Consider the following 26,080-nt stretch of genomic DNA (forward strand, 5'->3'; position numbering starts at 1 on the left):
CAGAGTTGTCTCACAGTTCCCTGTTTATAACAATGGCTTCCAACACCACTGGGAGTTCTCCAATTTTAATAGTAATTCTACTTTCCTGTATGATATATAGAGAAACGATGGAAAATTTTAGTGTACCTACTACAATACATGTGAAACATTTACAAATCATGGTAGGAGAATGAAAACATTGTTGAGAAAAATAATTGTTATTGATGTCAGAGGGTGATCAGCAGAAGAGGAGAGTAAGACAAGCTTAAAGATCTCTTTAAGCCCTTTCCAACAAGCTATTACATGCCTTCTAACTCCGTTCCATTGATGAGAATTGAATTTCAATGGCTGGCTTGAGTCAAGAACCACATTTCAACCCTCTGCTCAAGCCGGCCATATCTTGGAGAGGTCAGCCCTGTTTGGAGTAGCCCAACAAGTATAAATAAGGAATGATTTGACCTCATTTGACCTCCACTCGTCCAAGCACAAGCAAGAGAAGTAGCTGAGGCAATTTGACCTAAGGAAGATAGGTTCATATCTCATGAACCCTAAGACTTGGTGAAGAAGCAAAGATTTTGGTGTATGGTTCTATCAATGGGTAATGGTTTTCGGTAAACTTTCTGATGAGGTTTTTGGAACAAGTCTTGGGCATCTTTGAAGCAGGTCTAGTCCTCTTTTTGCAACCTAAATCTCAGCCTAATTCGGCCTGTGGTAGAATAAAATTCGGCCTGAGTCAAGCAACCCATGGAAGAGCGAATTTTGGCCTCCTGTGGAAAGTTACAAGCCTGCAATTCGGCCCCTCCTCCTGAGAACTTTCGGCCCTGTAAAAAGACAATTCTGCCTTACAGCTCAGCCTATTTTGTGACAGACTTCAAGCCCTTCTTGATCTCTGTTTTCAGGGCTCTTTTGAAAACATTCTGAAACTGATCTTGAAGAATATTTATGACCAAACTTTGTAGAATTGAAGTGCTTTTTTAAGCAGACTTGGAGACCTCTTTGAGCAGAGCAGAGACTTGAAGGCATTCTTTGAAGTGTTTTGGAGCAATTCTTTTGGAGCATTGTTGAGGATTCTTGGAGCAGCCCTCTTGAGCAGACTTGAAGACATCTTGTTGCAGCCTGTCTTGGAACATCCCTGAAGTCTTTTGGAGCTGAACTGAAGACCTCTTGGAGTAGACTTGAAGTTGACTTTGGGGTCTTCCTTGTTGCAGACTTAGGAGCATCCCTTGAAACCTTCCTTGAAGCAATCTTAAACCACTTTTGAGCAGACCATAGAGAGCAGCCTTGAAGACATTTTGAAGGAAGCATTTGTGAAGTATTTTGATAAAAAAAAATTGATGGTTGGAGCCTAGGAGGATTGGTGTCCTCATTTAGACCAGGTTGGTGCCTGGGTTTGTCTTGGAGGATTGGTGTCCTCATTCAAGGTTGGAGCCTTGTGAGAATTGAAGCTTTTGTAATGGTTGGAGCTAGAATTTGAGGAATGGTGTCCTCATCATTTGAATTATTTTATTACAAACAATTTTTATTTTGTTTCTTGTGTTCTAGTATATCTTGTAAAAAATCTTAACTGGCATAATATAACAATTGAAAGGAATATTGATTCACCCCCCCTCTCAATGTTTCCAACAATTGGTATCAGAGTCAACTTCTTTGAGATCAACCTAACAGCTGGAAGATGGATTTTTTATTCACAATGGCCAGTAAGGAAGCAACTAAGGCTCCCCTCTTTAATGGAACTAATTTAGCTTTTTGGAAAATCAGAATAAAGTTATATTTGATGTTTCTTCGAGTGGAAGCATGGCAATCAATTACAGATGGATATAAGATCCCATCTCCTCTACCAACAGACGTAGATGGAAAGAAAGCATGTGCATATAAGATCCCATCTCCTCTACTAACAGACACAGATGGAAAGAAAGCATATGTGGCAAATGCTAAGGCCTTGAACTCTATAACAAGTGGTTTGTCAGATTCAGAGGTCACCAAGGTTATGAATTGTGAATCAGCTAAAGAAATGTGGGCTAAGCTTGTCAGCATGTATGAAGGAGATGATAAGGTCAAAAAGGCAAAGCTCCAAACCTTTAGAAGGCAATTTGAAAGTCTCACGATGAATTGTGAAGAAGATATTGTTGCTTACTTTCTCCAAGTAGATGAAGTGGTTAACTCTCTCAAAGGCCTAGGTGAAGATGTCAAAGAAAAGATAATTGTCCAAAAAGTTTTAAGATCCCCTCCAGACCTTTTTGATGCTAAAGTTTGTACCATAGAATAAATAAGAGATTTGGATAACTTGTCAATGGATGAACTTAATGGAATCCTCACAGCATATGAGATGAGGTCAGGAAATTCAACTCACAAGGAAGTTGCATTCAAGGTATCAAAGTCATCAAAAAAGGGGAAGAATTGTGATTAAAACAATGATGATTTTAATACCGAAATGGCGCAATTTGTCAGGAAGCTGAAGAAAGGATCCAAACTCAAAGGTAAGTTACCTCTCATTTGTTTTAGATGTGGTAAAATAGGACATTATGCAGCCAAGGTTGAAGGGTCCCTTCAAAGATGACAGTGATAATGAAGACGAACCCAAGAAAAGAACTTTCAAGAAGAGAGGCTCAAGCAAAAAGAATTTATTCTCCAAGCAAGATAGTGATGATTCTAATGAAGAAGAAGAATATGTTGGAAGCAGAGAAGTATTGTTCATGGCCTTCACAAATGAAACAGATAATACAAAAGAAGAAGATGAAAATCCAGAAGAAGCAAGAAGAAGATGAAAATCCAGAAGAAGCAAGAAGAAGATGAAAATCCAGAAGCAGCAGAAAGAAATATGGATGAACTATTGATTAGTGCCATAGAATAAAATGAGAGACTCTGGAAAAAAAATGGAAGGTTATCTCACAAAATAATCTCTCTCAAAACCAACAAAGAAGAAGCCTTGAACAATAAACTAAAGGAAAAGGAAGAAATTTGTGAAAAAATTGAAGCTGAAGTAGCATCTTTAAAAAGGGAGTTGGGCAAAGCCAACAAGAATTTGAGGAGTTCACAAAACTTGGATATTATTCTTAGTTCCCAAAGACCGCCACATAACAAATCTGAACTTGGCTATACAGGCGAATCTTCAAATTCAAAGGAAGATACCAGTGTTCATCATGAAGAAAAAACCTAGAAGTTTTGATGATGTCCTTAAAGGATCTCATCATAATAATGTTGCAGGAAACAAGGTTCAACCAAGTAATGAGAAGCAGTCCCTCCCTGAAAGGAATATCTCATCAAGGCAAACTTATACCTAACAGGTATCAAACTATATTTCTTGGCAATTGTTTCTATTGTAAGAATTTTGGTCATCAAGCAATTGCAAGGCATCTAGGGCAAATCACCAAGACAAGATTGTTGACATAAATAGGCAAGATCAAGTCAAGACATATAATTCTTTTGCTCTTTCAAAGTATAGCCTAGAATGTTACAGATGCAACAACCTAGGCCATGAAGCTCAAAATTGTCCATTGAAGCCAAGAGAAAGAGTTTGGAGAAAGAAGATTGTATGCCAAGAACAAGGAAAGTCAATGGATTGTATATAGTGGATGTTCTAGGCCATGACAGGTGACAAGAAAAAGTTCATCTTATTGAGCACAGAAAAGGATATAAATGTGACCTTTGAAGATAATGAATCTGCTAAAATTGTTGGAAAAGGCTCAGTAAGTCTCATCAATGGCAAGGGCAAAGCACAAAATGCACTCTATGTTGAAGGGCTCAAGCATAATCTTATGAGTGTCAGTCAAATATATGATCAAGGACATGCTCTTATTTTTCGTGTGAAGGACTGTGAGATAAGGAGGTCATCTACAGGAAAACTAGTAGGAAAAGGAGTAAGAACAACAAATAATGTATACATTCTCAGTGAAATTCAAGAAGAAAGATGTTACATGAATCAATCAAATGAAAGTTGGCTATGGTACAAGTGTTTGGGACACCTAAGTTTTGATAACTTGGTGAAGATTAGCCAAACTCAAGCAATAAGAGATATCCCCAGAATCTCAAAGCCAGCAAATGTTATTTGTGTACCATGTCAACACGGAAAAGCAAACCAAGACCAGCTTCAAAACAAAGGAATGCTCAACATCAATGCCTCTGGAAATCATTCATGCAGATATGTGCGTCTAACCAGAACTCCATCTCTACACAGAGAAAGGTACTTAATTTTATTTATAGATGATTATACTAGAATGATGTGGCCATTTTTCATAAGATATAACTCTGAACCTCTAGATTGTTTTAAAACTTACAAAGCAGCAGTTGAAAATGAAAGTGAGTTGAAGATAAAATGCTTAAGAATAGATAGAGGTGGAGAATTTATCTGAGGAGAATTCAATGAATTATGTGAAAAACATGGAATCAAGAGGCAACTTTCTGTTGCTAGGACTCCACAACAAAATGTAGTAGAAAGAAAGAACAGATTTGTGCAAGAGACTACAAGAAGAATGTTGTTGGAAGATGACTTACGGGCTAAATTCTGGAGGGAGGCAGTGGGGGCAGCAGTCTATAGCATGAACAGAGCTCAACTCCGGGTAAACATTGATAAAACTCCATTCGAACTATGGAAAGGAAGGCCTGCCCCTGTGAAACACTTCAGAATATTTGGAAGCCAATACTTTATGAAGATTAATGATGATTCACTAGTCAAATTTGATTCACGTGTTCACGAAGGAATTTTCCTTACAATCGTTTGTGGAAGATAGTTGAGAGCATTGATGTAAAGATACATTAGGCTCTTTCTGAAAAAGAAGTTGTTCAAACAAATGAAAAAGATCCTATTTTTGCAGATCCAGAGGAAGGTGTTGCAAAAGAAGAGCAGGAGCAATAAAATCAAAAGAAAGAACCATCTCAAACACCATCAAAGACAACCTTGAAGTTTGCACAAAAGCATCATCCAAAAGACTAGATTATCGGAGATGTGGATGGAGGAATACAAATTCGAAGAAAGATGACAAACACACCACAAAAGAATGGCATTGCTTTGTTGTCTCAAATAGAACCAAAGAACTTTACTCAAACAAGTGAGGATCCACACTGGATAAAAACAATGGAAGGGGGGATGTACCAAACCGAAAAGAATGTAACATCGGAATTTTCATCCAAAGGATAAAAATGCCATAGGAACCAAGTGGGTGTTCAAGAACAAAATGAATGAAGATGGACAAGTCATTAGAAACAGAGCAAGATCGGTGTGTAAGGGATACACTCAAATTGAAGGAATTGACTTTGATGAGCCCTTCGCTCTAATTGCCAAACTAGAGGCCATACGGATGTTCTTAGCATTTTCTTGTTCAAAAGGCTTCAAAGTCTATCAGATGGATGTGAAGTCAGCCTTTCTAAATGGAGATCTGAAAGAAGAAGTATACATGGAATAATTAGAAGGATTTGACTCGTCTGAAAATAAAAACTTCATATGCAAATTAAAGAAGGCCTTGTATGGATTAAAACAAGCTCCAAGGGCTTGGTATGCCAGACTTGGTCAGTATCGTCAACAACAAGGGTTCAAGAAAGGAGTTGCAGGAAGCAACCTTTACATGAAGGTGGACAAAAACAATCTACTAATCACACTGGTATAAGTAGATGATCTAATTTTTGGCAGCAACAATGATGAAATGAGTCACAAATTTGCTCAAGAGATGTCAAACGTATTTGAAATGTCAATGATTGGAGAGATGTATTTCATTCTTGGACTTCAAGTAACTCAAACCGATGTTGGAATGTTCATATCACAAACAAAGTATCGCAAGGAAATGCTTAAGCGGTTTGGTATGGAAGAATGCACAGTGGTAAGCACACCCATGACTACAGGTTGTAAGTTGAGCAATGATGATGAATCTCCTATGGTGGAAGCAACTCTTTACAGATCAATGATTGGAGGTCTTTTATATCTAACAGCTTCATGACCAGACATCATGCAAGCAGTAAGCATGGTAGCTACTGGAAAGATTCCAATCAAGGCCTAAGGAGTCTCACATGCAAGTTGTAAAGAGGATATTCAAATATCTAAAGGGCACCCGTGGTTTTGGATTATGGTATCCTAAGAGCACAAATATTACCCTAACAACATACACCGATGCAAATTGGGCAGGAAGCATTGATGACAGGAAGAGCACTAGCAAAAATGCATTCTTCTTAGGAGATTGTCTTGTATCTTGGCTAAGCAAGAAACAATCATCTATATCTCTCTCCACAGTTGAAGCCGAGTATATTGCAACAGTAGATTGTTGTACACAAATCATATGGATGAAGGAAGCATTGAACGATGTCAAAATAGAAACTAATCAGCCTATCACCATCTATTGTGACAATGCCAGTGCAATCAGTCTCTCAAAAAATCCAGTCATGCATTCAAAGACAAAACATATACTAATCAAATATCACTTTCTTCGAGAACTGGTTGCAGAGCAAAACATCAAAATGGAGTAGGTCAACACTAAGGAATAGATTGTAGATATCTTCACAAAACCCCTACCTCAAGAAGTATTTAAATATATTCGTCAAAATATGGGGATCATCTCTCTTACATCCCAGTAGAACATCCCTTTGTTATTAATGTCCAAGGGGGAGAACCTGAAGACAAAAGGAGTAGCAAGATGTTAGGGGGAGTAGCACGATGTCAGGGAGTAGCATGATGATAGGGGGAGTAGCACAATGTCAAGAAGAGTAGCATATGAGGATTGTTGCCATCAATAGCGAAGGAGAAGATTGTTGAGAAAAATATTTTTTAATGATGTTAAAGAGTGATCAGTTGAAGAGGAGAGTAGGACAGGCTTAAAGATATCTTTAAGCCCTTTCCAAAAAGCTATTACATGCCCTCTAACTCCTCTCCATTAAGAAGAATTGAATTTTCAAAATCAAGAATCGCATTTCAACCCTCTACTCAAATTGGCTGTATCTTGGAGAGGTTGGCCCTGTTTGGAGTAGCCCAACAAGTATAAATAAAGAATGATTCGACCTCATTTGACCCCCACTCGTCCAAGCACAAGCAAGTGAAGTAGCTAAGGCAATTTAGTCTAAGGAAGATAGGTTCATAGCTCATGAACGGTAAGACGAGTTGAAGAAGCAAGGATTGTGGTGTATGGTTCTATCTCTGGGTAATGGTTTTTGGTAAACTTTCTGAATAGGTTTTTGGAACAAGTCTTGGGCATCTTTGAAGCAGATCTAGTCCTCTTTTTGCAACCTAAATCTCAGCCTAATTCGCCCTAAAACAAGATGTAATGTCCATTTTTTTGGTGTTCCTCATGGCATGGTTAGGATGGACTTTCAGGGTTGCGGCAAACAGGACACAGGTGCAGATTTACTTCATCAGCAAGCGCAGGGGCTTCTGAAGGTGCTTCATGGGGTTTTGAGGAGTTTTTATGAGGTCCAATGGCATTCACTTGGTATATTCCATCATCCACACAATTTTCCTTTTGTTCCATTACATTCCAACAACTTTCAAAAAATAGCATTATTATGGAGCCTAACTTAATTAATTATGCTCGAGTTGGCGTTCCGAGAAGAATATTTGATGGAACACCTCAGTGTAATAGCTTGTTGGAACCGGAATGAGAAGATCTATAAGATGGGATGTTGAGAAGTGACTTCTAGTGAGTAGAGAGAGTATGGTGGCCAATTTACCATTTTCTTTAATTAAAAATGACTTTAATTAGTCATTTAATTCAGGGAAAATAATTAATTGGAGGAAAAGGCCCAAAAGTGACTTAAGTGAAATAAAATTAAATTAAAAAGTCACTTAAGATAAAGTCAATGGAGAAGCTTCTAAAATAATAATAAAATAAGATGCTTGTGGAGGCTTGGAGATCTATCCATCAGATCTGTAAAAGAGGAAAGGGAGGTCATTTGGAGACATCTTGGATTTGTGTATCGCCTTTGTGGTAACGTTTTGAGAACCCTGTTTTCTACTTTAGCAGTAGCCCTAGGACAGAAACTCTCAGGTGATTCAATGAGAGTGGCGAGCACCCATCTCTTCCCTTTGTGGATCCATTCAAGGTTCACAAGTTGCAATTTATTGATTTTTGGAGGCCAATTGCAGCATTATTGTAGATCTATTTGGGGCCATCATCTTAGCCATATTCGCGCTCTTCTACTAGCTTATTTACATATTAATAAAATAAGGCTGAGATCTTTTGCATGTTTATATTGTCCATTATTCAGTTGCAGATTCTATTTCTCATTTTTGCCGTAAATTTTGTGGTTTAATTTGTGCAAATTGTTTATGTTATTGACGGCTTAAATTTTTGAAGCTATTTTCTACAAATTTCAAGAAAACCTTAAATTGTTCCATTTGGGACATTACAGTGGTATCAGCGCTGGCTTTCCTGCCAGCCTGAGGATTTTAATTGCAGATTATTCGAGGTACCGAAAGAAAATTATTTCCAAATGAAGCAAGATTAGATTCTTCTATTAGTCGAAGTTGTGATTTTGCTACAATAAAATATGTTTTGTTGGAGAAACAAGCTATTATTGTTTGTGGATTAAAATTGTTAATCTATTTGCCGAAGGATAATTGATGCAAGTGTGTCAAAAAAAAATTTGTTGGACCGGATTTATTGCAGGGATGAAATTATTCTGCTAGGCTGAATTCATTTTGCTGGGCCAAAATTATTTTGCTAGATCGAATTTATATTTCTAGACCAAGATTATTTTGCTGGGTTGAATTTATCTTTCTATACCAAGATTATTTTGCTAGGCCAAATTTATCTTGCAGGGCCAAAATTATTCTACTGTGGGGAATTTCTCTTGGTGGGCCAAAATTATTTGTTGGACTAAGTTTATTTGTTGGAGCCCAATTTATTTGCCCGAGCCTAGTTTATTTGCCAGAGCCAAATTTATCTATTGGGGCTAAGTTTATTTGTTACACCCAATTTATCTTCCATATCCCACTTTATTTACCGGAGGTTTTGCAAGAGATTTCTCTCATTTGAGTTGGTGATTTTGTAGTAAAATTACAAGATTAAAGAGTTGGAGCATTGTGGTACAAATTTATCTTATTTGGAGCAGTGTGCAGATTTGGGCAAATTGGGAAACTCACACTAAATTGGGACTTTCCAAGTGAACTAGAATTTGCACAAAAAAAATCTAAGTTTTTCTGGGTTTTATGAGTTCATGGTTAAAATTTCAAAATTTTCAAGGTAGTATTCAAGTTGTAAATCAATATTCCTTCAGCGGTTCGTTTTATTGGTAAATTGGGTAATTCACACCACTTGGTGGGTTTGATCTCTGCTTAGATTTAAGCCAAACCATTTCTGGGTTTCTATGGTTTTGGTGTGAGGAGCTCCAGGGTAAATTTTCAGAATTTTTTGAGCAGTTTAAGGGCAGAAACTTTGGTTTTTCATCAATAGTAGCAACAGTATTTTCCAATGTTGCATCTACTTTGGGTACGGGGGGGGGGGCGTCGGGAATGGGGAGATGAGTTTCCGGGACGGCTAGAGCGCACTCCCAAATTTTCAGGGGACGGCAGGTTGGGGACGGCAATTTTATATATATATAAAATTTTAAAAATAATAAATATTTTAAAAAATAAATAAATTGACAATATGCATATGCCATCAACATGAATGATAAGTAGAATTGTGAACACATTGAAATAAGCACAACACTAATTAGTTAAGAAATCTGAAATTCATCCTAGCAATTATAAAACCAAAAACACAATTGGCAAACATTGAATTGTCTAATAACTTAGCACATTAAGATTATATATTCAAAGGAGAAACATGAATGATAGTCCAAAATAAGTTTAATACATATTGTGAGCATCAAATGGAAAATGCATCATAATAACACAAAATGGAGTCCCTGACTCAATGGCCATACTATCATGAAGGATAAAGCTACTCATAAATTTAGATCCTCTACATTAGTGCTGTCCAAAAATGCTTGAGCCTCACTTCTTTCTCCCTCAACATCATCAATGCCCTGCAACTGCAACTCAATGCCATCTAATGGCACATTTACCAATCCTGCCAGGAGAGATGGATCATCCACCTCATCATCAATCTGTGAAGGATCCTCAGGATCCACATCCCACCATGTTGGTGGTCCCTATAAATACTATGGTGCTTTCCTTGTAAGAAGGCGAAGACTGTTATGCACATAAACTAATTTTTCCGCTCTCTTAGAGGTAAGTTTGTTCCTCTTAATAGAGTGGATAAAACTATATGTGGAGCAGTGCCTTTCTGCAACTGAGGAACTAGCAACTTGAGATAGTAAATGCATAGCTAGAGTGCGTACCTCTATAGCTTTGTCCCCATACATCCTCCACCATCCACTAGGAATTCTCTGTGCCATACCCATCAAATCTTTCTTTGCTCCTTTGTATACATCTTTTGTATGGCAACAATAAACCCTTGTTTCACTTCAAGATCATCTATTGGTGCAACTCTACCTTCTCTTTCCATATACCACTTTGGATTAAGTGCATAAGCGACCATGTGAAGAGGTGTATTCAACCTGTTCCATCTCTTTTCTATCAACTTGTGGATTTCATTAAAAGATTCCAAAGAGGGTTCTCTCTGAAGCATAATGGACTTGACATGTCCAATCATGTTGTCAATTGACTCATATATTTCCCCAAGATTATGGGAATTTAAATCTACATACCTTATTAGATCCATTATTGGAGAGGTGAAGGAGACAATGTATTTCACATCAAGCCACCATTCATCATTCAAAAGCATCTGCCTTATCTTCTTTCCTTGATCTATTTTTTATTCCCCCCATGTAGACCACTCAGAACTGATAATTGTGGCCTTTAAGTCTTGTTCCACCTCTAACATACGATCAAAAAGAATAAAATAGGTAGCATACCTTGTATCCATTGGTTTTAAGAACTGTTTTTTTCCATAAACCCTGTAAATAGCGAGAGATACATGATGGTTGCAAATGAACATTTGTGTCTCTCTTGCATCCAAAATTATGTGAGTGATCCAAGAAATTTTTCCGATGTCCTTGATTGCATTATTCAAAGCATGCACACAACAAGGAGTCCAAAATAGGTGCTTATACATGCTTTGAATCATTAACCCCGCAGACCTACAAACTAGTGAAGCATCTGTGATAACTTGAACTACATTTGTAGGACCAATCTCTTCAATTGCATCCTTCAATACCTCAAATTGGAAAGTTGCATCCTTCATCTTTCCAGTACAATCAATTGCCCTTAAGAAATAGGGACCACTTGGAGAGGTGACAATGATGTTCAACAAAGGTCTTTGTTGAATATTTGTCCAACCATCCATGACAATTGAACACCCATAAGTAACCCATGATTTTTTAAGGCCTTCCATCAACCCTTGCATCTTTGAGACCCCTCTATCTAACAAGGTTGTCCTCATTTTATTGTAACCAGGTGGTTGAAAAGATGGACCAACAGCTATGACTTTCCTCATCATCTCTTTGTAGAGAGGAGAACGAGTGGCATTAAATGATATACCATTAGCAAAAAAGAATTCAACCACTGCATCATCTGCCTCATCCTTGCATTGAATATTGAACATTTCTATGATAGCAAACTTCTTGCTTTACTCAACTTCAGGATAATCATAGATTCCTCCTTGAGATGACTCCATTGGGCTAGGAACTCTTGGTTTTTTAAAAATGGAATAATTGTCCTCCTCTATCTCTACAAAAATATTACCACCTGTGTCAGTCATGTGAAGCCTAGTCATTTCAACACGTTTTTCCAATGTGCAACTGCATGCTTTCACTCCATCCCCTGGAATAGCCAACAAATGATGGTAAACTCTAGTGTAGCTTTCCTTAAATACATGATTGCAAAGGTTGCATAACCATTGCTCTGAACCACCACTTTCTTTCCTCTTGTTTTGAGTGATCTTCTTGACAAATTGCAACAAAGGTTTCCTGACATTGACTGCAATGGAAGTTGTGTTTTCAGTTGACTCAAGGTTTGTATTTGGAGGTCCTCTCATTTCAGATTGAGGAAATGGAGTTGAGTTGTCCATCTGAAAAATTTGGAGAAATTAGAAAATCTCAAAAATGATTTCATCAGCAAAACATTCAAATTAAAATTGCAATGTGAGAGAAAACAAATCACATTGACTCTGTTGATGTAATAAAAAAAAATATCATTGTGTTATTGTCAATTGACAATTATTATTGTTACTGTTAAATTAAAGTTTAAACTGTTAAACATTGAGTCTTGACAGATTGGGCTGTGTCACGCGTACTAGCAATATGGTCCTTATTTGGGCACTTTTTCTCTTTTATAGATGTTGTGGCTAGGTAGCATGACTGGAGATTTCCCAGTTTGAAAATTGTCCCTTCTCATTCAATTTAAAAAGGGCTTAACTTGGCACACAAAGCTGGAAAAAAGTGATTAATAATCTATAATGTGTACACTGTAATAATATGAAGTAATGACTGTGTTTGGTAAATTTTATTTATTTATTTATTTTTTACAGGTTTGGTAATAAAAATTATCAGGTCTGGTAAATTACTAAATTCTCTTTTATTGGGTTTGATTTAAAGAAAATTACCATGTGGTCAAAAAAGGTTAAATGTGCCCACTAAATTTTTTTTAGAGTTCGGTAAACTTTTAAGTTTTATACCGAGTCTAATACTAATTCAAAATTGTAGCAACAATGTAAAGTTTAAGTAATCCATATGGATTAAAAATTTAAACACATATAGTATTAAAAATTAAAAAATATATTCAAAGCATAATACGAACTACAAATTGAAATTATTAAACTAAATTTCTTTTTTAAATTAAAGTTAAACATTAGGAAAAAAATACCTATGTTTGACGGCGGTTGAGTTTGAAGTCGACAGTGTGCTGGCGGCTGAGTTTGAAATCAACACAATGCCGGTGGCGGTAGTGTGAAGTCAGCTTTGCAATGGTCACAGGTGTAGCACAGTGGCCCAGATGTAGCGGACGGAGGTGTAGCAATGGCTTGAAGACTCAAACAGCAACAACTTCACGATGTAGGTGTAGCAGCGAAGGTTTAGCGAACAGAGGTGTAGCAACGAAGGTTTAGCGAACAGAGGTGTAGCAACGGCTTGAACACAGTGTCACAGCAACAGCTTCACGATGTAGAGCGCTAAGTTCAGAGGCAAATGCAAATGCCACGGTGTAGTGCTAAGTTCACAGGAAAATGCGATAGTGGAGAAAAGGCAGGTAAAGGAAAGCACGGGTTAGGGCAAGAAAAAATCACGACGGTGAAAAAATGAGTCAACAAGTGGTCAAATGTCCCAATTTTTGTTTGGGGCGGTGGAAACGGTACCATAAAAGTACCTGAAATCAGCGAGGGACGAATTGGGAATGGGCTCGATGTCCCAAAGTCCCCAATGGCATCCCAACAAAATTGGGAACATTCCGACCCTGTCTAAAAGTCCCCGAAACTTTGGGAATGAACAGTTTTTTGGGGGGACGCGTCCTCATGCAACACAAGTAATTTATGGGCGATGCGTGCTACTAGTTTGGGCCATTTCCAGCACTTGGGTCTACATGAGGTGTTCATATTATATTTGGACCTCTATGTAGTTGTTGAGTGTGACTTGTGAGGGAATGGTTGTACTATTATTGTTGTATTATCATGTACTTGTCCTCATTGAGCTGAAGCCATGGAGAAACTCACAAAACTCCTAAAAAAATTGGAAAAAGTAAACAATGACCCTTGGAACCACCATGCATCATTGGACCAAAAACCCAAGAAAAACAACAGACCTTTATCAAGAGGGATCTATGTATTCTTCAAAAAGAACAGCCAAGGATCTGCAGAAAGAGTTGGAGATTGGGCACAAAATATTTGCACTTGGAACAAATTTGAAGCACATGAGGGTCACATGGAAAGTTCTTTTCAAACTTGATGAACTAGATGCCCTCCTTTCCAAAGTGAGCCAATTAGAAGGGAAGAAACTAATTTGGGCTCTAAAACCAGCTATGCTTGCTCTCATACAACACAAGTTCTTGGAGGAACCTTGTGAAGGGGTTAGACTTCCAGTTGCATCTTGTCTCAGTAACATCATGAGACTAACCACCCCTATAGCTCCTTACAATGATGATGTTATGAGGAAAGTTTTCAGAATGATAGTAGAGACTTTCCAAGACTTGGACAACAATGCAAGCTCTACCTTTGGGAAGAAGCTTGAGATTTTAGAAGCTATGGCCATGACTAGGACTTATGAAATCATGTTTGATCTAGAGTGTGATGGTTTGATCCTGCAGATGTTCCAATGCTTCTTCAGCATTAGGAAACATCATCCTAACATAGTCATAGCACACATGCAGTCCATCTTGTCATCATGTATGAGAGGTTGTGATGCCATTTGCCGAGAGTTGTAGTCTCAATTGTTGTTCGTTTGGAGGAGAGAGCAGTTGGTCTCACCCGCTGCGTATGAGCTAGCTGAAAGGTTGGTTGAGCAGAACATTGGACTGTTCAGGAGACTGTTGACCAGGGAGGAGTTGCTCAAGTTTGATGGATCATGCCGCAAGAATGAGCTGAGAAGGAAGGGGCTTTGCTTCATCTACAAGGGACCTTGGGGACCTAACCACTCATGCTTGAGTGACACTGAGGAGATGATAGAGGTAGAGCAAGTGGATATTCCTTCTGACCATCAGGGTGAGGATTCTTCTTTGAACAAGTCCATGGGTTCATACAAGGATGCCTCCGAGGGGCACGAGTCATAGTGTTGTTGACAGCAGGCTAGATTTTTATGATGAGCATTCAGTGGACCCTATGGGAGACATTCAAAATGATGAGTCACTAGTGGTGATTCAGCATGAGCACCATATGGTGGAGCATGAGTCAGCGAAGGAGGAGGATGTGCACAGTATGCATGATGAGCTTCTAAGGAGAACCAGTTGGAGGTTCCTATTGAGCTTGTGATGGTGGAGGATGAGCAGCCACCCTTGGGATCAACCATTGATGAGGAGCGGACAGTAGTACAGACAGCTTGTAGGGTGGCAGTGTTAACACTTGTCCCCAGGCGGTGTTGGAGGCTGACAGGGTAGTTTTGCAAGAGGCTAGTAGACAGCAGGAGCGCGGGGTTCCCGATCAGAGGAGGGAGGAGTTGTTGGAGATGGTGGTACATCCATCTTTGGGCCTACCCATTGATGCGTGTAGATAGGTGCAGTGGCAGTCGGTAAAGTTGTAGTATTTCCAAGACGCATCCCTCTCCAGGAGTACATAGACATGGCTTGTAGCACATCTTGCCCGCTTTTGCCGATTGTAGAGAGAGGGGCAGGTTTCCTTAGACATATCTGGTTGATTGACCAAATAGAGCATCATCAATTGAGCAGGGACCCATATCAGTCCAATAGACTTGTTCCTTACGTAAGTGTCCATTCATTGGATTGGCAAGAGATCATGAGTCAGTACCCTATTGATGGAGTATCATTTTTAGTCAGAAGCAATGTTGCACGAAGCGGGGATGTTTTTTTGGAAGCGGGGACGCGGAAGCGTCATTTTCCAAAAATCTAGGAAGCGAGGCGTCTGCGGAAGCGTCTGCTATATATATATATATATATTTTATTTTTTTTGCATTTATACTCAAAACAAACATCCCAAATACCAAATTAGTTGTAGAAGACATGAAAACATGCATATTTTTGCATAAATCAAGATAGATATAACATCCATTGTACATTAATGATTAATTATTCGAGCATCAACCATTTAGATGCATCAACCATCTAGAATCTAGATTCTTCTCCTCTTGTCTAGCCTTTGCCTCTACCTCGATTGTCTAGGGATATTAGTCAACATTGCCCAATTTTGATCAAACTACCTAATTCAAGACTTAAAATATGGTAGAAAAAGCTTAACATGCTTGATCGATGATTTTGACTTGATTGAAAGGTAATTTTTTGCTAAAGGCGTGCAGCGTGACAAAGGAGTTCAACAATTAACACCACCAACACTAGAGTACATATAGGGCTTGGTGCTCTTGATTAAATGCTAATCGCATACCTTCATACTTGATATAATCTAATGAAATGCCACAATCCCATTGATCCTGAATTCCTGAAAACTATTAAGTCTACTGAATTTTGAATAGGATATGAAATTCTATTTTCTCCATATGATGTCCAATGAGCCTGGAACAACTCTCAAACATCCTGAGTCATTTCATGGTAATGTTAAAAATTTAAGTAAAAGGATGAAAATGAAAAATAAAGGAGAATGTCACTTTTACTTTAAGAATTTAACATTACCATTAGGGAGCATATGCTATATTTATATTTTTTTTGCCTTCATTCCTCACCCTAACCCAAGGTAGACCCACCCCAACAAGCAAACTCACCTAAAATTGAAAAAAAAAACAATTTTCTAAACACATTTCCGGAATCGTACAGAAGCATACACTTCGCCCTCCAAAGCACCACGCTTCGTACTGCCGAAGCGTCGTATGAAGCGCACTTCGGAGATTCAGAAGCGCGCTTCGGAGGAAAGCTTCCGAAATTTCCAAGAAGCGTCCAAAACAGGCAGAAGCGCGCTTTCGAATTTTGGAAGCGCGCTTCCGGGGACGCTTCCTGAACGCATCCGCATGGGACGCGCTTCGGGCCTTGGAACCGGGGGGGGGCGCTTCCTGCAACATTGGTTAGAAGCATTGTATTGCAAGAGCCCTTAGAAGTGAGGGATATTACATGCTTCAGTTGGCAGCAGGATGTAGGCTGGCCACTCATCAGTATTTCAACACGGCATCAACATGATGAGATTGACCATGGTCTAGGACATGGATTGGATTGGAGAGAGGTGATGAGTTGGTACGTGGTGGATGGAGCAACATTCATGATTGGAGTTATAGCACAACAAGAGCAATGGAGTGTCGATACTTTTTCTTGGTGGCATTGCAATCCAGGAGGATTATTGATGATAGGTTCAGTTAGAAATTGGTCTAGGCTCCGGGCATTGATGGCTCCGTTCATGGTGGGTTGATACAGAGGCAAAGCATCAACCAATGGTTCGTATGGGATCCGGGCATTGGGTCTCAACCAGTGTTGTGAAAATCGCGATATTATCGTGATAATATCAGAAAATCGCGATTTTTTAAGTTTGGCGATATTATCGCCTGATTTTTACGTTAATTTTTTGTGCGAAAAATTGCGAAAAAATCGCGACAACTTGAAAAAATCTTGAAATATATATATATATATATATATTTTCCCGATTTTTTTATGAGGAGCAACAAGAGGAGGAGGTGACACAAACTACCTAGGCTACCCCTGTCACCAGTAGAGGACGTGGTCTACCTCCTGTAGCTCCTAGTTCTTCAGCTTCTAGAGCACAGCAGAGTCCACTGCCAACTCCACCGGCATCTACATCTAGAGGGAAAGGGAAAGCTATTGCATTTTCTCACAGGAGGGGCAAAGAAAATCAGTAGTATTAGACTTTAGTTATTTGGTTCATTTCATTGTATATGACATTATGACTCATGATATGAGATACATTATTATATTTTTTGTTGATATTTTGAGGCTAAGTTGGGACTCACAATTCAGGACTTACTATTCAAGACATGATTCATTGTTATGTGCGATGTAGCACTAGAAATGATATTACACATCTTATATATTAGTTCTTTTATCAAATTTATGTGTCAATGTATTTATTTCATGTTGTAGATGCTTTAGATATTAAAAAAAATGGAAAAAATGAATATTTTTATATTTTACGATTTTTTCCCGATTTTTTCCCTTGCCGATAATATCCCGATAACGATAACTGCAACATTGGTCTCAACTACATTGGGCTACCAGATTGGTCCATAGATTTAGATTGCTTGAGGGCAAACAATCTTAGGGCGGGAGGACTTGTAATGTCCCTTTTTTTGGTGTTCCTCATGGCATGGTTATGATGGACTTTCAACGCTAGGGCAGACACGTCACAAGTGCAGATTTACTTCATCGGCGGGCCCAGGGGCTTCTAGAGGTGCTTCATGGAGTTTTGAGGAGTTTTTAAGAGGTTCGATGGCATTCGCTTGGTATATTCTCCGCACATTTTGCCTTTCGTTCTATTACATTCCGACAACTTTCAAAAAATAGCATTATTATGGGGCCTAACTTGATTAATTATGCTCGACGTGGCGTTCCGAGAAGATTATATGATGGAACACCTCAGTGTAATAGCTCGTTGGAACTAAAATGAGAAGATCTACAGGATGGGATGCTGAGAAGTGACTTGTAGTGGCCAAAGGGAGTATGGTGGGCAATTTACCATTTTCCTTAATTAAAAATGACTTTAATTAATCATTTAATTAAAGAAAAATAATTAATTGGAGGAAAAGGCCCAAAAGTGACTTTAGTGAAAGAAAATTTAATTAAAAAGTCATTTAAGATAAAGTCAATGGAAGAGCTTCTAAAATAATAATAAAATAAGATGCTTCTAGAGGCTTGGAGATCTATCCATCAGATCTATAAAAGAGGAAGGGGAGGTCATTTGGAGACATCTTGGATTTGTGTATTGTCTTTGTGGTGAGGTTTTGAGAACCCGGTTCTCTACTTCAGCAGTAGCCCCAGGACGGAAACCCTCGGGTGATTCAGTGAGAGTGGGCGAGCACCCATCTCTTCCCTTGGTGGATCCATTCAAGGTTCACAGGTTGCAGTTTATTGATTTTCAGTTTGTTTTGGAGGCCAATTGCGGCATTATTGTAGATCTATTTGGGGCCATCATCTCAGTCATATTCCTGCTCTTGTACTAGCTTATTTACATATTAATAAAATAAGGCTGAGATCTTCTGCATGTTTATATTGTCTATTATTCAGTTGCAGATTCTATTTCCCGTTTTTGCCATAAATTTTGTGGTTTAATTTGTGCAAATTGTTTATGGTATTGACGGCTTAAATTTCTGAAGCTATTCTCTACAAATTTCAAGAAAACCCCAAATTGTTCCATTTGGGACATTACACAAGAGCCTAATTCAGCTTGAAACAAGAACGAAATTCGGCCTGTGGCAGAACAAAATTCGACCTGAGTCAAGTGACCTGTGGAAGAGCGAATTTCAGACTCCTGTGGACAGTTACAGGCCTGCAATTCAGCCTCTTTCTGTGGACAAAATTCTGTGGACATTCGGCCCCTCCTGAGAACTTTTGGCCCTGTAAAAAGACTATTTCTGCCTTACAACTCAGCCTCATTTGTGACAGACTTCAAGCCCTTCTTGATTTGTGTTTTCAGGGATCGTTTGAAAACATTCTGGAACTGATCTTGAAGAATATTTACGACCAAACTTTGAAGAATCCTTGAAGTAGAATTGAAGTGATTTTTGAAGCAGACATGGAGACCTCTTTGAGCAGACTTGAAGGCATTCTTTGAAGTGTTTTGGAGCAATTCTTTTGGAGCATTCTTGAGGATTCCTGGAGCAGCCTTCTTGAGCAGACTTGAAGACATCTTTTTGCAGCCTCTTTTGGAGCATCCCTGAAGTCTTGTGGAGCTGAACTGAAGACCTCTTCAAGTTGACTTTGGAATTTGGAGTCTTCCTTGTTGCAGACTTACGAGCAACCCTTGAAGCCTTCCTTGAAGCAATCTTGAACCACTTTTGAGCAGACCATAGAGAGCAGCCTTGAAGACATTTTGAAGGAAGTATTTGTGAAGTATTTGATAAAGTTGATGGTTGGAGCCGAGGGGGATTGGTGTCCTCGTTTAGACCAGGTTGGTGCCTGGGTTTGTCTTTCAGGATTGGTGTCCTCATTCAAGATTGAAGCCTTGTGAGAATTGAATTTTTTGTAATGTTTGGAGCCAGAACTCTAGAATTGGTGTCCTAATCATTTGAATCTTTTTAATAAAACTATTTTTTATTTTGTTTCTTGTGTTCTGGTATATCTTGTAAAAAATATTAACTGGCATAATATAACAATTGAAAGAAATACCAATTCACCCCCTCTCAGCATTTCCAACAACAAACACAATGACTGGTGAAGCCTGGTGAAATGTTATAAGTTGATGATCATTGGCCATTATCTTCAGCTCAGATGCATTTTCCCAAAAGTCCAATATGTTCCAAGCCATAAAAGGTGGAAATTTGCATTTTTGTATATTTTAAAAACAGTTTAACTTCTTATAAAACTATTGTTTGCAATGACACATTAATGCACCCAACAACTGTGGACATTTAGATTTGAGCTCATTCCATTTGTTCCACCATAATATTGCGTACAAACTATCTAGGTTTTCCTGCGAAAATTGTCTCACATCTCCATCAAAAGTAGAAGATTCACAATTTCTGGTAAAGCTGAACGTAAATGATGTCATATTATTTATTTTAAAGCTCTATATAAAAGGAGTCTTACAAAAAGACTCAGACCTATTGTCAAAAACCAGAATCTACAGTCCTGTTACAATTTACAATTAGCCATCAACGAGATGTCCTACACTCTTGAATTTGAAACTTAAGCTTGGAAAACATGATATAATTACCAAAATATTACCTGATACTGGAGAAAAGAAACTACGAAATCTGAAAAGTTTCCAGACATCCCAAGATGCAAAACGTTTCCAGACATCGCAGAAATCCTTTCAAAGTTCATTTCCTGCTAGAGAAAGAATGATCTCAAAGGATCCATTTTACTTTATCCTTGATGCAACGCGGATGTGTCAGGATGGCTATGACAAGAATCAGCAAAGAAATCTTGATAGCGGACTCTCATGTTTCCTGTCGTTAAATTGCTTTCAAACAATTATGTACTCTGACTTGTTAAAGGATGTGTTCTTGGTTGTTCAAAGTCTAGTTATTTGTCTGATTGTTCCAAGGGAGATTAGCGTTGTCTCTAATAGTCATGTGACCTATATGACCCTATTTGGTGTGCTGATCGCGGCATCTTAAAAGAGAAATATAAGTAAGCTACCGTAAGTATAAGAAGGTTGATCTTTTACTTCGAGGTTACTCTTGGCTTGAGCCTTAAATGAAACCATGGAAGCATCTATTCAACACGAAAGAAATTATTGTGAGTGATGGCTATGCATCGTAGCTCCTTAGCTAGTATGCATGCTAGGCACACCTGGAATGGTAGTTAGTTTGCAATAGGAAATAAGGTATTTAGTAGGAACGATAGCCTTCCATATTTTTTTAACTTAACAAGAACTGTGACTGGACAAACAGTAACCTTTTATATTATGTACATAACACATGTTTATAGTATATAAATATACGTTACTTTTTCCAAGGAAAACCCCGCAGAAAATCCTACACTTCTTCATGATACAAGTACTTCCCCATGATATTCTTCATGGATGTTTATCTTCTTCATGGATGGTAAACAAGATAAACTGTCAACCTTGATTACAAAGCCTAACCTCGAGGAAATCATGAGAGTCAAACCTTTCACCTCCCCAAGCTATGGGTGACCGATCTCAAACCTGCCTTGTGACCACTTGAGCTAACCTTTGGTTGGAAAATGCAACTGAGTCTTCAACTTCATGAGTCTCTTAACACCCTTCATTCTGCCTCTCTTCAATTGAATGCTCCTCATACACCCACATCTACAGACTTCTGCAACGGCAAGTAAAGCAACACTTTGCAGAGCAAGAATATTCTCTTTGCAGCGCAGTAACAATCTGCAAGCATTCCTTTCGAGACACACAAGCTTTTATTTGCAGTATTTCTCGTCTTGCTGGACCTGCAAACATGTAATTATAGCAGGATGGCTTCTTTCTAACAAGCCCATTTATAGATCTCGAAATGCAGAATTCTGTGGAGAAAATTCAGATAATTACCTAGAAATTAACCAAGAAAACCTCATTTTCCTAATTTAGAAGAAGCTAAAGTTGAGATAGTTAGGTTGCCAAAATATTTAGGGAAGAGCTAGCCAGTTTGTTTAGTCCAGTAAAGCCCTATTGCTGCCAATATTTCCATCTGCACCGTCGCATGATAGGGCACTAAGTTGTCGTTACCGAATGGGTTACCAAACCCCTTCTCCTGAGAAATCTGTCAAGCTCCACTGCTACTTCCAGAAAAAAGCCAGAAATATCAGTAAATTATTTTCACAACTTCCATGCATCAGCTATTGATTTTTAAGCAGATCACAAAGCTCCTGGGGCTAGAATGGACCTCCAAGACATAGAAAGTAGACCACCCCAGCCAAGCGAGCATATGGGCGCCTAATCGAAATAGAGTTCATTACTATTCATTAAACTCCGAGCTTCACCAAATCAAAATAAAGAAAATCTTGTAATCCCTCTTTGGGGGACTAAAATGGACCTCCTCCAAGAATCCTAGGATTTTAGCAACGGTCATAACATTGCCATCTTAAAAGCCTATATAGTCAGTCTTCTTCAAACGATCCGATGAGATCACTAAGCCCTCTACTCCCACCACAGGATGTAACCAAGTTGTTATAGTTACCATATGACTATATAAAAAATTCTGCAGAGAAAAAAAACAAAAAAAAACAATAATTTGTAGGAACAAAGAGAAAAGACATCAGCTGTTTGCGTAGAGCCCAAAAGCGTACATACCTGAAATCTGAAAATTTCAAGAGCACCCAGATATATTCCTCCAAAGATAGATCTCAAAGCACAAGGCCGAAAACTTCAGAATTATGCCGGCAATCAGGCCTTTTAAACGGGTCAGTCGAAAGAGGGTTGAAGATAAAAATATACCAGAAAACTGTTGCGAAATTCGAATCTTCCACCTCCAAGAGGCCTTTTTCCCAAAGCTTTAAATGCTCCATACAACGCCACGAGATGAACATACCACGGAAAGCCATATTTCCTATTGAACGCTTTGACAGTGACCGTGACAGTGGAGGATTCAAGAATGTAAATACATGAGCATGGCTTACCATAAAGGAAAGGTCATCCTTCCCGCGCCATGTGTATCAGGAAGGGTCATCCATCCCGCCGCCTTGTACTACAAGAAGAAGGACCGCGACAGGAAGCACGATTTAAACGACGCATTATTTGAATTGCGTGTCCAACTTGTGGAATGAAGCATACAATGTTCTTTCGAGATCGGGACAATGACACTTTACACTACCTGTAAGGTTGATTGTTTGCAGGCAAATAGTCAAAATCAGCGTATCTCATTAATCTGATCTCCAGGCAAATCGTCAAAATCAGCGTATCTCATTAATCTGATCTCCAAGAAAAAGCTCAATGCACTCTTATTATTTAGAAATTCAATCATTGTTTGTATGTGGATTGTATTAAATTAATAATTATGTAAACATTAAATATTATTTTAAAGTTTATTTTTATTTGATGTGCATTTGTAATTATGATTGAGAAATTTTATGTTTTATTTATACATTTAAATTTATATAATAATAATTGAAAATTAATTTATAAATTTATATAATAATTATGTTAATAGATATGTTTATTTGTTTTTATAATTTTAATTTAATTATTAATAATGTGGATGGTAGAAATTTATTTTCTATGAACATTTTAGAATATTCTTAGATGTATACACAATTCAAAGATTAAGATTTATTTCAAAGTAGTCATGTCCTTTTTGCTATTTTAATTATATTGATTAATTAAAAAAATGTTATATGAACAAGTGTTATATAGAGTCATTTGTTATTTTCCTGCCTGTGATATTGATAAGCTATGGTATTGACCCATAATATTGTAACAAAACTTATTTACAAATTAAAAATCTCCATAGTAAATTGAGGGTAGATCAAGATAGATAAAAATATCTATAGTAAAATGAGAATAAATCTAGATGGATAAAAATATTATAACATTTTAATTTACTTGTATATATGTTTAATATTTATATTAGTTCTTTTTATAATCAATATTAATGTAATTTAAAATAAAGTTATAATTTACTTAGTTTTTATTTTATTTTAAATTTTAGTAATATAAGATGTTTATAATATAAGTGTTTTAATATTTATGGATATTTACCAAATTATTTAATTTACATGATTAATTAGTATTAAGTATAAAAAAATCTCTATGTTTTTCAGAAATTAAAACTTCGAAAATTATGAATTATCTTCTAATAATAAAATTTTAAAAATTGCGTAGTGAGAGGGAAGATATTGTTGACCGAGAATACTTTTGAGCTGGAGCGCTGGTGCGATGGAGTCCCCCGCCGTTGGAAACCCTGAGCCCTGAGCGTTTGGCAGGCCCGCTGCCGGGCCGCAGCCTCTGCTGCGTGCCTCTCCATCAGTTGTCCGCCTCCCCAGCATCCTGGGCCTTCTGTCCGGCCCCATTCAGCTCGCGCTGCCCCTGCGGGCAGCCTTCCGCCTCCACCTTTTAGCTGGGCCTCCTGCTCATCCCTCCTTCCTTCCGTCTTCAGGGGAGCTGCTCTGGCACGATGGGCTCTCCCGGTTCTGGACAGGCTGACATGGAGAAAGCTTTTGCAACACTCATTCCAGAGAACAATTCTGAAAGGATTCGACCTACCGCCACAAAATTTATTAAGAAGCTTGACGAAATCCCGGAAATCCCACTCCCCCCAACCCTTCCAAGGAGATCCGCTGTTGCCTTGGCAGAACGTGGGCTGGTTGGACAGTTCACGGGGTTATGGCCCTCCCCCAGAACGGTTCAGCGCTGGGTGGAAAGAAACTGGAACGCCATGGTCCAGGGGAAAATAGCGATAAGGTTTTGTGGAAGAGGCTTTTTCACCTTCCTCTTCGAATCAGTGGAGGATCGAAATTTAATCTTTAGGAATGGACCATATTTCATGGACACCAGAGGTCTGTACCTCAATCGTTGGACCCCGGACTTCGACCCAGAAATGGATGTCCCCAACGCAGTCCCGGTATGGGTTCGCCTTCCGCATCTGCCGCTACACTGCTGGGCAGACGAATCAGTCAGAGCAATCGGAAACGCAATAGGAAAGTATGTGGACAGATCGGAACCAAAAGAAAACATGCATGCATGTGCGAGGATCTGTGTAGAAGTGGACTTGGGTAAAGGGCTACCAGAGGCAGTCAAGCTCAGAGTGGATCAGTGGACGCATATCCAGCAGGTGGACTACGAGCAACTCCCCTTTAAATGCAAGGTATGTCATGAATATGGTCATTTCGCAAATAGGTGCTCTAAAGCTAGATCAGAAACTAATGCCAACCCGGATTCCCAAGAGGAAGCATGGGAAGTGGTCAGGAAAAAAAAGAAATCAAACCCTCCCCCGGAACCAGAGGCACCCCATTCTGATACCCCTCCCCCCTCCTCTGTCCCCGCAAGCATAGACCAATCCATCCCCTCATCCTCCAATCCCTTTGAAACCCTAGCCCCAGAGGAACCCTCATCTCCCCCTCCATCCCCCAAGTGCATCAGAACCCCCCCCTCCTCCCCCCCTCAGGCCTCCCCTCCTCATACAGTGGAAAGGATCTTAACAAGAAACAAAACAAAGGAAAACATTGCAGCCACGGATCCTCCAAGGAAAGTTGGAAGAAAATCGAACAAGGAAATAAGAGATGAGAATGCAGCAAAAGAGATGACCACAGGAACTCAACAACCAATAGACACATACTTGGACAAGAATAGGGGAAGTGGCGAGAAGATGAAGGAGAAAAGTGGGAACCACAATAAAACAGGTAAATGATGATTTTGGTCTCTTGGAACTGTAGGGGGATGGGCTCCTCCCTTAAGACAAACGCAGTCCGAGACCTAATCAATTCAGAACAACCAGACTTCCTCCTACTCCAGGAGACCAAAATCAGCGACCAAGAATTTCAACACAGCATTTTAAAAAGCAGAAGGTATGAAGGAATAGCCACGAGCGCCTCAGGAGCTTCAGGAGGCATAGGAGTTTTATGGAAAAAAAACAAGTGGACTCTCATCAGTAACAATCAAAACAGATGGTGGATTAGAATTGACATGCAAAGTTCAGACCAGAAGGAGGAATTCACAATCTACAATGTGTATGCACCTCCCCACTTCAGAGACAAAGCCGCATGTTGGGATTCTCTGAAAGCAGACATCGAGACCTCACAAGGGGAGAAAATCTTTCTTGGAGGAGACTTGAATCTAATCAGGAACGCAGAGGAAAAACTAGGAGGGAAGTATTTCACTGATCCATTCAGAGACAAATTGGAGGAAATCATCCAAGCTCACAAACTCGTAGATATCCCTCCACAAAATGGGCGATACACGTGGTCAAACAAAAGGACGGGAAGGAGTAATATCAAAGAGAGACTTGACAGAATTCTTGT

General features: G+C 38.8%; 3 protein-coding genes across 3 annotated transcripts in view; 1 reads left to right on the forward strand and 2 right to left on the reverse strand.

Moving 5' to 3' along the window:
- The window catches only part of LOC149170330 (lipid phosphate phosphatase 2-like), a 173,151-nt gene extending 150,471 nt beyond the window's left edge, over positions 1-22,680 (reverse strand). Inside the window, exon 1 of the mRNA XM_089428991.1 lies at positions 22,419-22,680. The gene's annotated coding sequence lies outside the window, so the exon portion shown is untranslated. The remainder of the gene's footprint in view (positions 1-22,418) is intronic.
- LOC149170331 (uncharacterized) lies at positions 1,670-2,245 on the forward strand. Its single transcript, XM_089425521.1, has one exon. It carries the CDS (start codon positions 1,670-1,672, stop codon positions 2,243-2,245), a length of 576 nt encoding a protein of 191 aa, XP_089281647.1.
- On the reverse strand, positions 10,716-11,504 carry LOC149170332 (uncharacterized). The gene has a single exon (XM_089425522.1). It carries the CDS (start codon positions 11,502-11,504, stop codon positions 10,716-10,718), a length of 789 nt encoding a protein of 262 aa, XP_089281648.1.
- Positions 22,681-26,080: the final 3,400 nt, after the last annotated feature.

The sequence above is a fragment of the Pinus tabuliformis genome, chromosome 4_2 (genome assembly GCF_031772625.1).
Source record: "Pinus tabuliformis cultivar Carrire ecotype Pingquan chromosome 4_2, CPIR1, whole genome shotgun sequence".
Classification (NCBI taxonomy): Eukaryota; Viridiplantae; Streptophyta; class Pinopsida; order Pinales; family Pinaceae; genus Pinus; species Pinus tabuliformis.